The 13,293-nt window shown below is 38.5% G+C and overlaps 1 protein-coding gene across 1 annotated transcript in view; it reads right to left on the reverse strand.

Moving 5' to 3' along the window:
- hectd3 (HECT domain containing 3) overlaps nucleotides 1–13,293 on the reverse strand; it is a 45,682-nt gene that overhangs the window by 20,072 nt on the left and 12,317 nt on the right. The window contains exons 5-12 of the mRNA XM_072273633.1: nucleotides 11,744–11,879; nucleotides 10,492–10,607; nucleotides 9,116–9,229; nucleotides 8,510–8,592; nucleotides 6,132–6,297; nucleotides 4,160–4,241; nucleotides 3,208–3,390; nucleotides 1,707–1,759 (exon numbers count right to left, since the gene is read on the reverse strand). Of these exons, the coding sequence (XP_072129734.1) occupies nucleotides 1,707–1,759; nucleotides 3,208–3,390; nucleotides 4,160–4,241; nucleotides 6,132–6,297; nucleotides 8,510–8,592; nucleotides 9,116–9,229; nucleotides 10,492–10,607; nucleotides 11,744–11,879 (933 nt within the window). The remainder of the gene's footprint in view (nucleotides 1–1,706; nucleotides 1,760–3,207; nucleotides 3,391–4,159; nucleotides 4,242–6,131; nucleotides 6,298–8,509; nucleotides 8,593–9,115; nucleotides 9,230–10,491; nucleotides 10,608–11,743; nucleotides 11,880–13,293) is intronic.

The following is a 13,293-nucleotide window of genomic DNA, read 5'->3' on the forward strand; positions in this document are numbered from 1 at the left end:
TGCTTTCTTCATAATGACATTTACATGCTGGACACAGGACACATCCTCTGAAATGATAACACTAAGGAACTTAAAAGTTGCTGACCCTCTCCACCTCCGATCCCCTGATGAGGACTGGCTCATGGATCTCTGGTTTTCTCCTGCTGAATACAACAATCAGCTCCTTAGATCTTGCTGACATTGAGTAAGAGGTTGTTGCTGTGGCACCACTCAGTCAGATTTTCAATTTCCCTCTCCTCTATGCTGATATGCTGAATCAACTTTTTTTTAAAAAAAATGCTTTATACAGCAAGTTACAAAGAGGTCAGGCTTGTCTTTTTATTCATTTTCAAACAGTTTGCCTTGTTTTGTTCCATGGCCCCATTTGTCTCTTGCCTGCACCTTCTGTTCTCTGCACGCTACTGTTCTTTCATTTCTCTCTCCTTAGACATCTTTCTTAGGTTCTTATATCCATGTTGTTCGATTTTACAGCCTTCCAATCAGCACTCAGTAAACACCTAGCTCAATGGGAAGGAGGCATTAAGTTTGTTAGGAAAGTAAGTTTCTCCATCAAACATCGCAAAAACTTCATCAGTTAAATTCAACACCATTAAAAAATCTCACTCAAAGATTAAATAGTCAAACTGTCGTTCCTGAAATAAAATGCTTTCCAATTACATTGAATGAAAGTACCTGCTTATATTTATTTAGCAATACAGCTCAGAGTTAGGCCCCTCCAGCCCTACCACCCCAGCAACCCCCAACAATCCCAATTAAACCTAACCTATTGAACCTACCCGGCACATCTTTAGATTGTGGGAGGAAACTGCAGGACCCAGAGAAAACCCACGCATTCCACCGGGAGGACGTACAGAGACACCTTACAGAACGGCGCCAGAATTGAGCTCCAAACTCCGGAACGCCCCGAGCTGTAATAGCGTTGCACTAACCTCTACGCTACCGTGGCCATACCGTACTGTTAACAGGGGACTAAGCTAAAGAAGTTTTGAAACAGACAGCACATTAGACAGGCAGCTCAGAAACCTCTCCAAGCCAGTTCCGATGCATGCATACCGCCTACCAAAGTTGAAAAGCAAAATACAAATTTTAGTTAATTTACTTTAACTTTTCAGTGCCTTGTTTTCTTTAAAATTCTCTTTTCAAAGCCTTTTTTTTGATAAAACTGCTTTTCACTTGGTCATCTGGTCATCAGAAGCCACTGATGCTCTTTTTTTTGCTTTCTTCTGTTCCTACTTTCATTTAATAATTCATCGATAAGAAATGGAAGAAAATGAAGGAGCAGTAAAAAAGCGGTGTCAGATCCGGAAGCCCCATTCTACAGCATAGCCATAAAATAAACATGAACAATTATGAACTGCATGCCTTCAGCATCCTTTAGTAGAATACTTGATTTCAAGGTAGGAAACAAAATCAAATTGACCCATTTTGTCAGCAGAAGCAACAAAGGCATGGATGGTCTCTGGCACTGAGATGAAAGAATAAAATCAGAAGGGTGGGATAAATTAAACAAAATTTGATGTAAGCAACTGTAATTTAGAATTAAGACAAAAGTATGACTTTAAAGTACCCAAAGTACGGTGGTTTGTGATTATAGTGCATCAGCAGAACGGCCAATTTGTAGCCTGAATGCTTTCTTTCCCCCCAACTATTAGAAAAATCCTAATCACAGTTTAACTTTTCATAAATCCTGAATTACCAAACAGTACCTGTAATCTAAAGGTTTCTCGCACTTGTCCGAAGGCTTCAGCCCCTCAAACATCTATAAAAGTAGTGAACACATTGAAATTTAGTATTGGCTCAACATTGTTGGTATATAGAATTCTTAAGTGGATAAAATAAGAAATCAAAATCACTTCAATTGTCAGCATGCTCGGTAAATTGAGACATTTCACTCCTCAAAGAACTACTTACAAATCTTCACACTGTACTTTGGATTTCATACAACAGAAATAAATAATTGCACAGGTCAGAAACTTAATTTCTTGGTGTCCTCACCACTTGCAAGAGAGAAGTAGACACCTTCATGTATCACCCGGGCAAGCTCAGCCACTGCTGCACATTCTGGACAAGATTTGGATGGTTGTCTTTGAGAAGGCAAACAAAATTGCTGGCACAGTATAATGGAACTGGAATTGGAATAGGTTTATTCTTGTCACATATACCAAGGTACAATGTCTTGCATACTATTCATACATCTTTTCTAAACCTATGAATCCCAGAGTTATCTTGACTATACCTCTTCCCATTCTGTCTCCTGTAAAACTGCTTTTCTCTTTTCTCAAATCTTTCATTTCTGCCGCATAGGTTCCCAGGATGAGGGTTTCCTTTCCAGGACATCAGAGATGAAGTTCCTTTTGTGCTCAACTACCACCCTATAAGACTCCAATGCATCATTCTCCGTAACTTCCGCCATCTTCAAAGCAATCCAGCACCAAACACATCTTTACCTCCCCTCCGCCCCACTCTCTGCTTTCTGCAGGGATTGCTTCCTCCATGATTCCTTTGTCCATTCGTCACTCTCCACTAATCTCCCTTCCGGCACATATTCCTGCAAATGACAGAAATGCTGCACATGCCCATTCACCTCCTTCCTCACCTTCATTCAGGGCCCCATAAAGTCCTTCTAGGTGAGGAAATGCTTCACCTACGTATCTGTTGGGATCATCTATTGTATCCAGTGCTCCCGATGTGGCCTCCTCTACATTGGTGAGACCTGACATAAATTGGGAAACTGTTTTGTCAAGCACTTCTGCTCCATCCACCAAAAGTGGAATTTCCCAGTGGTCAATTATTTTAATTTCTATCCACATTCCCATACCGACATGTCCGTCCACCATCTCCCTTCTACCATGATGAGGTCACTCTCAGGGTGGAACAGCACACCTCATATTCCGTCTACGTAGGCTCCAACCTGATGGCATGGACATCTATATCTCCTTCGGATATTATTTTTTCTTTCCCTTTCCCCCACTTTGGCCTCTTATCTCTTTTCTTCACCTGCCCGATGCCCCTTCTTCCCTTGCACTTACAGTCCACTCTCCTTTCCTGTCAGTTTCCTCACCTTTCACCGTCTAGCTTGTCCTCCCCTCACCTTTTTATTCTAGCAGCTTCCCCTTTCCTTTCGAGTCCTGATGAAGGATCTTGGCCCAAAACATCGACTGTTTCTCCATTTCGTGCGTTGTTTTGGACTACTTTGACATACAGTACCTGCGTGAACACAGCATTCTTGCAAGAGAGATCAAGGGAAGGGTTGTCACGATGCTCCATGGCTACTCTTCGATTTATATAGAGTTTTGGCATAAAGTTAGGTTTGTTGGTTTCTGAATCCTTGAGGCACTGTGTAATGAGAGCAGTGCGCCGTTTTGAAAGCAGGAGGAATTGTTTGATGTACTAGAAAGCAAAAAAAAACTCATCAATTTGGTGGCCTGGATTTGAGTCTCCAGCAACGAGCAGATCTCATCATTCAAACAAATCTGTGAGAGCCTTAGAGTGGAAGCTTGTTCTAATTTGGTGCCTGACCCAAACTTGCGCTTTCTACAGGGAATCTATAAGCAGTACAAGCAATAGTGCAGCTCTGCTACCAATTATACAAGAACCTTCACTAAGACATGCAGAATTTAAACAGAAACTATTAAGCAGGAAGTACAATTTGGTATAAATCATACCAAACAAGAAGAATAAAGAACAGGCAAGTACTTGGGATTTTGAGAGAAAAGGGACAGAATTTTAAAAACAAATTAAATCTGCAATATGATTAATTTTTGAAAGAATGAGACTCCAAATTAGCCATTTCTCAGCATAGCTATCAGTGTCTAAGTAAAAGACAGGATCAGATGCATTGAGTGAAGTACACATGAGTGAAGGAAGTAGAAGTCACATCAGACTCAAATGGAAGAGTGTTTGGAGCAGTGACAATGCATTGGAAAACAGTACTCATTCAGTTCCCCACAGGTTTGGGCACGATTTTCTCCACTTTCAAAAATGACCTATTCCTGCTTATATTTCTTATATCCTTAAGGACAAATCATATCCAGGAAATTGAATTGTTTTAGGCAGTGAGTCTCTTGGAAGATTTGGAGAAGCTAGAGGGCACATTCATCAGAATTCGAACAAAATTGTGAAGACACACTTACTGGTTTTCCTTTGCTAAACTACTCACCTTCAAGTGACCAAATGATCCCACTGTGTGGTCCCAAGCTGGCACTAAATAGTGAATAAGGCTGTCCAGGAGTTTAATGAATCTAGGCAACAGAATAATTCAATTAATAAGGACAATGTAGCATGTCACATTGTTATAATTAAATATTTAAAAAATGTAAGCACAATAATAATAAAAAACTATATATCAGAATCGCCATGGTTATTCTATCCACTAAGTATCAATTAAATTTCAGTTCAGTTTAATGCAGATTCATCATGGGACATGCATTTCTTCACTCTAAACAGTTAGACATTAATATTCCATTATCTGACGTCTGGACATCTCAATGGTTCAAGATCTAGTCACTTACTTAAGTACTCATCTTCTGCAGTCCTAATTTCCATTGATTCATGTACTTGCTGTACATTACTGGGAGTGCAGGCCCATTTAACCTACATTTTGGCATTATTAGATGGTTGGAATTAGGAAGCTAAAGCTACAAAAACATCCAGAACAGTTTCCATCTTATCACACAGTCATAGATACACAACATCAGAAAAATCAAATTTTAAATCTTCCACTAAGTTGCAAACAGTTTAACAATGAAGATGTTTGCTATAGTGTGAGAGTCTAGGACCAGAGGGCATAGCCTCAGAATGAAACAATGTCCCTTTACAATAGAGGTGAGGAAGAATTTCTTTAGCCAGACAATGGCGAGGTCTGTGGAATTCATTGCCAAGTTATCGAGTTATTTAAAACAGGTTTTGACAGGTTCTTGATTCATAAGGGTGTTAAGGGTTATGGGTTGAAGGCAAGAGAATAGGATTGAAAGGGATAAAAAAAAATTAGCCAGGATGGATCGGCAGAGCAGACCCATTGGGCCGAATGGCATAATCCTGCTTCTATGTCTTATGGGCATGTTCCTAACCCATCTCATCAAATAACAAAGAATTTTACTCCCTCACATTGTGGGATGGATGTAAGATTTAAATAAATTAATTAAATTTAAATAATAAATAAATAAATAGCTGTACAACTTTTATCAACTTTCCCCTCCCTACCAAAATGGCTTTGACCATGACATCCTGTGAATTCTTCCTCCTCTGTTCCACTTCTAGTGATAGATTCTCCTGGCTACTTTCTCTGTGCATTTTGAGGATGCTTTGTAATTCCTTCTCCACATCAATGCCTTTCTTAATCATTACTGCCTTCTGAATACTCTTTTACCCATCCGATTTTAATGATCACATTTCCAGTCCCACTCTAAAGGTTTGGGAGCAAATCTTTATTTCCTTTGGGCAGTGTCATTGCATGCTTCTCCACATTAAAAAAAAGATATAGTAACAAAAGTTTCTGCTTGGCAGATCACAATTATTTGAAATTATTTTTGAAGTGATCTGTGATAGCAGATTATGCAAAAGATTTCAATAGTTTGATTTTCCATACAAATTTATGAATGCTATGATTAAAGGGAATATTAGTTACACAAAATAGTTACAATTTATGAATGCCACTTTTGAACTTTAGCTGTAGCGTTAATGGAGAGAAAATAAGGGATACCAAACGTTAACGTTAAAGTAAATGTTAAACAATGATCACCTCATTATCATGTGATCAATTCTCTATATTACTCAATTCTTAAAGTTACTCTATATAGAAGACACTTTAAATCTAACCACCTGTTACGTTACTTGTCTTATTTAATTCTCACCTTACTCTTCAACCAAGACAATGAGGTATTCTGTTCTTAGTTCTTTTCTATTGCTAACCTTATACTGGTTAAAAGTATCCTCGGACTATGGCAAACGTGGAACATTTCTTACAATTCAAGATAGGTGTGGTCAAATAATCTCTTCAAAACCTATCCCAGAAAGATTCTTGCCTTTTCCTAGATGTATTTGTATTGCAAACATAACATTGTAATCCCTTAACTACCAGGCTGAACATCTGTGTGCTCTCCTGTTTGGACGAAGCAAAGGTGCAGACATACCTGTGGATTACCATAGCTCTTCTATATAACATGTCAGGATCATGTCCCTCTAGACGTGGATAACGAACAAGATTTGCTGTTTGAAACATATCAATGTTTAGTCCCAAGTTTCTTTCTCTTGAAGATTTGATCTTGAGGCCATGCAGTCGGACGTCTATCCCTCCATCTGTTGCAAAATATTGAAGATGTTATTCTCTGAAAGAGATATGAACACTAACATCTGCTTCACAGTGGAAGTAAGACTTAAAACGACAATCACTTACAATGCACTTAGTGTTCTAAGTAATAGAGACTACTTAATTAAATTGAATGAGGGTTTAGATGACTGTTGTGGACAAGGAAATGAACCTACAATCCAGCACATGAAACTTGGACTGAGTTGTGGAAAAAGCTTCTCTTTTCCCCATTTTATACACTGATAATTCAAATGAGGTATGAATCTAATCTACCCACAAGACATGGGAGCAGAATTACACCCTTCGGCCCAATCCCAATTTCGTAGGCTATTCAGGTAACTTAAACTCACCTTCAGAAAGATCTAAAACCTCATTTCTAACCAAATATTCCCCCTCTATTGCTCATCATCAATGAGGAAATGATGCTCATCTTACCAATAAATAGCATAAACATTATGTGAACAAATTATACATTATCATTTTTGGTTAATCATTTTGAGAAGTAAAAACCATATTATTAAAAAATATTCCTAAAAATCAGTTTGAGTAATCTCAGAATTGTAAAAATTTTGCAATCATCATTGCCTATGCATAAGCAGTTCTGAAATATGAATAAGCATCAGATTTATCATCACTGACATACAGTATGTCATGAAATTTGTTGTTTTGTGGCAGCAGTACAATGCATTATATTATGAAATATTATGAATATATATATATTGAAGCATAAAATAAGTAGTGAAAAAAGAGCAAAAATAGTGAGATCGTGTTCATGGGTTCATTGTCCATTCATAAATCCAAAGGTGGAGGATGATGGAAATGTTTTATTTCATTTTCTTTCTCTACTGTTCTTGCCCGAGTTTACATTAGAAGCGCCCACAGTTTTCTTGCCATTTGCTTTCACTAAATTACATGGTTTAAAAATATAATAATGGCAATTACCATCACAGCATCTTTCGGGTCCCAGGCATGACCTTTAGATTGAATCTTGCCCCAGCCTTTCTGGACAAAATAGGAATTCTAAGGAGAACACTTGTAAATCCATCAAGACAGGGCCTGAATTAGATTGTGCTGGAATGCAATGACAGCTAATTATCAGGTTGGTAATGTGTTCTGCAAATCTTGCACTTTTATGTTGCAGCTTGTAAACTGAGAATGTGCTGGACTTCAGATGTACATCTATTTGCCTACTTACTCTGTCCCTGAATTTACCATTGAGTACAGGGGCATGCTATAAATTGCAGAGTTGAGGACTTGGGTACACTTTGTATCTGGTCCACCAGCTTTGCACTAGCTGGGAATGCACGTTATATATCTTGTATGGTCCCTTTCACTTGAATGGAATGCATATCTTTGTGTGCTGCAGTGGTGTGGAGGCTGACCTTCCTGTCGGTGCTGCTCTCCAGTGCTCGCTCAGTGGAAGACAAGCTGGACTGCCTTTGTCTGCGGCTGCTCTCTGTGATTTGAGCAACTGTTGTGGGCTGTCCTTGCCGAATTGTGGCTCCAGATTAAAACATCCATGCACCATCAATCAACAGGCCGTGACTGTCCGGGGACTTGGGCTTTTGTTTTGGTAACTGTATGCTTTCTATCATAATAACATGTGCTGTGTGATTGTTGGTTTTGTGCTTTGCATCTTGGCCCCAGAGAGACACTGTTTTGTTTGGCTGTATTTATGTGTATGATTGAATGACAATTAAACATGAACTCGAACTTAAAAGACAAGCTAATTTATTTTTTTCTATTTGAACGTATAGTTATGTTGTAAATAAATTAACAGCAGTATCATGTGCATTTAATAATTTAAAAGTCTTTTAAATTATTGCAGCAACCTTTTGGAAACGCCTTTGAGCAAATGTCAAAAATTCTTGGCAGCACAAAGGGCTACGATGATGTCACCAGCAGTGCAAAAGGGAGCCATATGGCTACAAAGATTTAGTGTGGCTGCAGGCTAGTACAGGCAATGACTAACTGGACAACTATTTAGTATGAGCCTCCTCAGATGTAATCCTGCTTGGATACACTTAAACATTTCCCTGGCACGTTAACGTGAGTCTTGTTCAAAAGAAAAACTGCAATTGTAATTTATTCTTTCATTACTTCATTCTCTTTGAAAATCTTTTCATCATCCAATACATCAGTCTGAGAAGACAGTTGACTACTACAGTCATATCTTTCTCTTCGCACAACCGAACAACTTACCTACACATTCTAAAACGCGAATTTCAATTATAGGAAGATATACCATCATGTCCTCAAGAACACACAGGTCACCAACTAAAGTCCTGGAAGAGAGAAAGAAAAGATCACCAGCTGGTAACAAAGTTTTAGACTTGAATCAGCCTACTTCTATTATTTCTTGAGTGAACTACAAAGTCAAAATAGCTGTCACTTCAACATGCAAGTGAGGTTACTAAAATAGAAAAGATGGCCTCGACATTTCATTCTGCACAGTTCTTTACTAAAAATCTTAAAAGCACAATATATTCAATATAACATCCAAATTATGTTTGGGTAAATTGTTAACTTGAACAGATTGTCTTGGAATGCAACAATTTAGAAACTCCATGTGCAACTCAGTTCAAATGGGAGAAAGAGGAGATTAGAATGAAAACTTTGGTATAAGTGGAAAATATAATATGGAATATGATGGAAGTAGAATGATGGTTAGGAGGTATACAGCAGATAGATAGAAGAAATATTGCAGGAAAAAATTCACTATTATACCACAAATGTGCTATTTAACTGGTAGAAATTTTTAAAAATTACTGGGGAATGGCATTTTATATCACAATCTTCTAAACTTACTCATCAACAGTGAGATCATTTAACTTTTTTAAATTATCACGTTCACCACCGTAGACCTGAATTTTTTTTGGCATGTAGTTGTCATCCGTTGCATCGACTGAGAGAAACAGCTTTCTACAAGAAAGATAGCAGATATATTCCATTAATTACACTAAGTAATCCCTTGGTATTTTACCCATGTAACAGCTGTTTCGGATAATTGAGTTACACAAAAGTGTCTATTTTGTAATTAACCTAAGCTGCATATTCAAATAGAGACTAATTTGTTTCTATTAGCAGTGTGATGCTGATTATATCATTAATTTCTTTATTGTACCTCCCAAAATCTTTCCAAGATATACATTTTCTCCAACTTTGAAAGATATAGTGGCTGTCTTTGAATTTACAGATTTCTTCCCCATACTCTAAATGATAGAATATCTCAAATTATGAACACCAAAGGATGATTCACAGACAAAAGTCCATTGCCTATCAATTTGTGGGGAATGTAGTAGAAATGGAGCTGGATTCCACAGAGACAGAATAAATGTTTTAAAATAAACAAGCACAATTTGATTAAGCACAGGTTTGGACCTAGAAATATTAGACAGGGAGGGGTGTAGAGCAAAAAGGTATGGGAGGGGGGTAGGAGCGCAGAGAAATGAGCCAACAGAAAAGAGAAGGAATCAACCACATAATTAATAAAATATGATCACACTGTATCAAGGTACAAGCACAAGATGCATATTTAGTTGGCTGTAAGAATGAAGCAGGGAATAATGTTAAGAGGTAGCTATTCAGAGTGGGAGAGGTACAAAGTGAAATATCACAAGGAAGAACACTTAGGCTACGGTTATGTTTTTCATATTACATTAGATTGCCAAATGGAAAACAATTTCTAAATTTGCAGCTGACAAATTAGAAAAATATATTCAAAAAAAAGGACAACTACAAGAAATTGTTTATTAGAAGTCTACAGTTGTGTCAAATGGACATCCAGTGGGTTTCTGTGTGTAATATATTCAATAAATAGAGAAAAAGAGAAACGTGAAGAGGGTTAAAAACAAAACACAGGAAATAAAATTATTTGAAAACCTCAAATAGAAATTTATAGAATAACACAGAGGACCTCACATGAACACATTCTCTTCCTTCATAGAAATGAACAGTGCAAAAAGAATCGGGAACAGGAGCAAAGTAACAACATTTAAAACAACATTTTAAATTTTATTTTGTTTCCTATTCCTCCTATTTAATCAGTGTTTTAATCCTTTGGATTGTATCAGACCGACAACATTACCACTCTTTTCTATTAGGAAAGATGTACATTCAATTACCTAACATTAATCTGCATATTAGGTTTGCAACTATTAGAACACAAAACTGAATTTTAATACTTTATAATGATGCCTTTTTTCATGTGCAATCGAATCCAATGATGGCCCTGGTTCCCGTCACTCTCCCAGAATGTGTCGTTGTCTCCATCCGTCAAACACCACACGTTGGCTTCATCCTGTTAAGCATAAGTTGGACAAAACAGAAGAGGTGCTTTCATCCAAGCAGATCTTATTCAAATTTTGATTCAATAGTTGGGTATCAGCTCAAACCCTTCAGCTTTAGTTCACGAAAAAAATATTTTGAATCCAATTCATTATTTTAACTATTTCAATGGTGTGAAGTGCACCTATTCACATATTGCAATTAATTCTGTCAGAAGATACGTGATACCGAGCTTCATAAAGTACTTTGTAAGTATTAAAATAATTTATTTAAAATAAGTGGTTTGCTAATACAGTAGGCATATGCAATAGTCTATTCCTCTGTCTTCACTCCAAGTGCCCAGCCATTTGCAATGAATGTCTGCAATACACATGGCTTTGATTTTACCTCCACTAAATACTCATTCCTTCATCACTCCACCCAAGTTTTAGCTTCCAAAAAGATCCTTCTGCTTATGCTGTCCTCGTTTATAAACACTTCTAGACAAGTGAACAACATTTACAGCATCTGTAGAAAACATTGGGAGTGGGCCATTCAGTCTATTGAGCGAACTCTGCGATTCAACATAATCACCACTGATTAACTTTCACAATACCATTTTCCAGCTCTGTCCTCATACTCCTAAATGACTTTGGCATCTAGGAATCTATTAAGGTATCTCCTTCTTAAATGTTTTCAGTGACCTGGCTTCCATCACCTCCTGTGGTAAAGAGTTCCACAAGTTAACCACGATCCGTTTAAATAAATTTCTCCTTATCTGAGTCCTAATGTTTTACCCATATCCTGAGACTCAGATACCTCATTCTAAAGTCCTCATCCATTCCCAGGAGTCCTCAAAAGTTTACAATTTGCAGTGAGATCCCAATGTTTTCCTCAAAACATATAGAAAACTACATCTCAAAAATATGCTAATATAAACAATCACTAAGAACCACTTCAACTGTGGCATTTTTATAGGTTTTTAAATACAGATGAGGTTTAGTCATTGGAATTCACCGTGTTGGCAAAATGTTAAGCATCTGAAAAAACAAATGTAATAATTTCACAAGCAAGCACCCAGTGGGGAGAAAAGTATGCCCTATGTAAAGAAATAACTTCAAAGATCGTTTTCATGCATGCAATACTATTCCATTAGGGCAAAAAACTTACTGAGAAAGAAGAAGCCTCCAGGCTGTCAACGAGATGTTTGACACTGCCCAAGTTTTCATCCTCCTTCCCTATGTGGTCAGAGAAGTAATGTACTAAGTCTTCATCACACTCAAACGTCCAGGTGGGAGGAACATACCTATGCTCAATCACACAATTAAAACTTCAAAGTTATTAATTTTAATACAAGAGCTTCCTACATAAACAAAATAGTGTCAGTATAGTGAAGTCTCAGCACACAAGACTCTTCACACAATACACCCAATCTCATCAGTAAATTGCCAGAAGATGTGTGCCACTTGCAGGGTGGGAAAAACAATGAAATCTAAAGGCCTGACACTTCATGGTGTTTTCATGAACCTTCTGACTTTACTGCAGATTTTAACCACAGCGTGGCAGAGATAGGAAGTAGGTATTATGCCAGGTTGCAGTACATCATCCCTGGCCTTCACAACGGCCACAGAGGTCATTATCAGGGCTTCAGGATTGGTGGTAGGTGGGGAAAGAACAGGTGCAGACTTTGTCTTCCCCCTGTTAGGGCATACATGGACAATATAACAACACTGAGCACTACAGTGGCAAGCATCAAGTGACTACTTGGAAAGCTGCAGGAAAACATCGAGTGGGTGAGAATGAAAACAAAACTCAGCAAGTCACAAAGCACCTCCATTGTCAAGGGAATGCTGAAAGACAAACTTCTTCATCGGTGATGACCCAATTCCAGCAGTGTCTGAACAGTCTGTCAAAAGCCTGGGTAGATGCTAAAATTCAGACAATATGCAGGTGCAGCAACTAAAGCAACACTAACAACTGTGAAGGAGCTCGAGGGAACCATCACATCGTTCGTAAAGAAGTGGCTTGATGTCCCAAGGTGTATCAGTCTCTATGGTAAAGGAGTCCCTGAACGACCTTCCACTGGCCTTACAGAGGAATTCAAGTGTTCTAAGGTGCATCTACAGATGACACTCAAAGACTGTTGTGACAAGACCATAAGTAACGCTGCATGGACCTTAGCAACTGGGTGGAAATTCACCCTAGCTGATGCAACAGCAGCCTTTAGGCATAGAGACATCGTGGGGCAAGTCCAACAGGGCAAAGGCGGCTTCGGTCTGGCAGCAAGTGGACCCACAGCACAGGGTCATAATTCCAGAGCAAAGGAAGATGGTTGTCAAGGAACTGTGTGCAAGAAGAGTATGACAGAAGTTTAAAGGCTGTCTCCCTGGCTAAGCGGGGCAATGGGCGCAGTGGGAAAGCAACGAGTGAGGAATATCAGCTGGAAGGACATATGGAAGACGGAAGTAAACAGACTTGGCTTTCTCAGAGCTATACATGAGGTGCTTCACTCACAAAATAAACCTCCACGAGTGGTTCGGTGAGAACCCAACTTGTGCCTTGTGCCCGATTCCGGCCACCCTCAAGCAGTTCCAAACAAGCTGCAAAACCAGCCTCTCACACTGCAGATACATATGGTGTCAGAATCAGGTCTTGAAGAGACCAAGAGGGTAGCAACCAACTCCTTGCCCCCGAGAACGACTAATGCATTTATCCAAGAT

Source organism: Mobula birostris, chromosome 12 (genome assembly GCF_030028105.1).
Source record: "Mobula birostris isolate sMobBir1 chromosome 12, sMobBir1.hap1, whole genome shotgun sequence".
NCBI lineage: Eukaryota > Metazoa > Chordata > Chondrichthyes > Myliobatiformes > Myliobatidae > Mobula > Mobula birostris.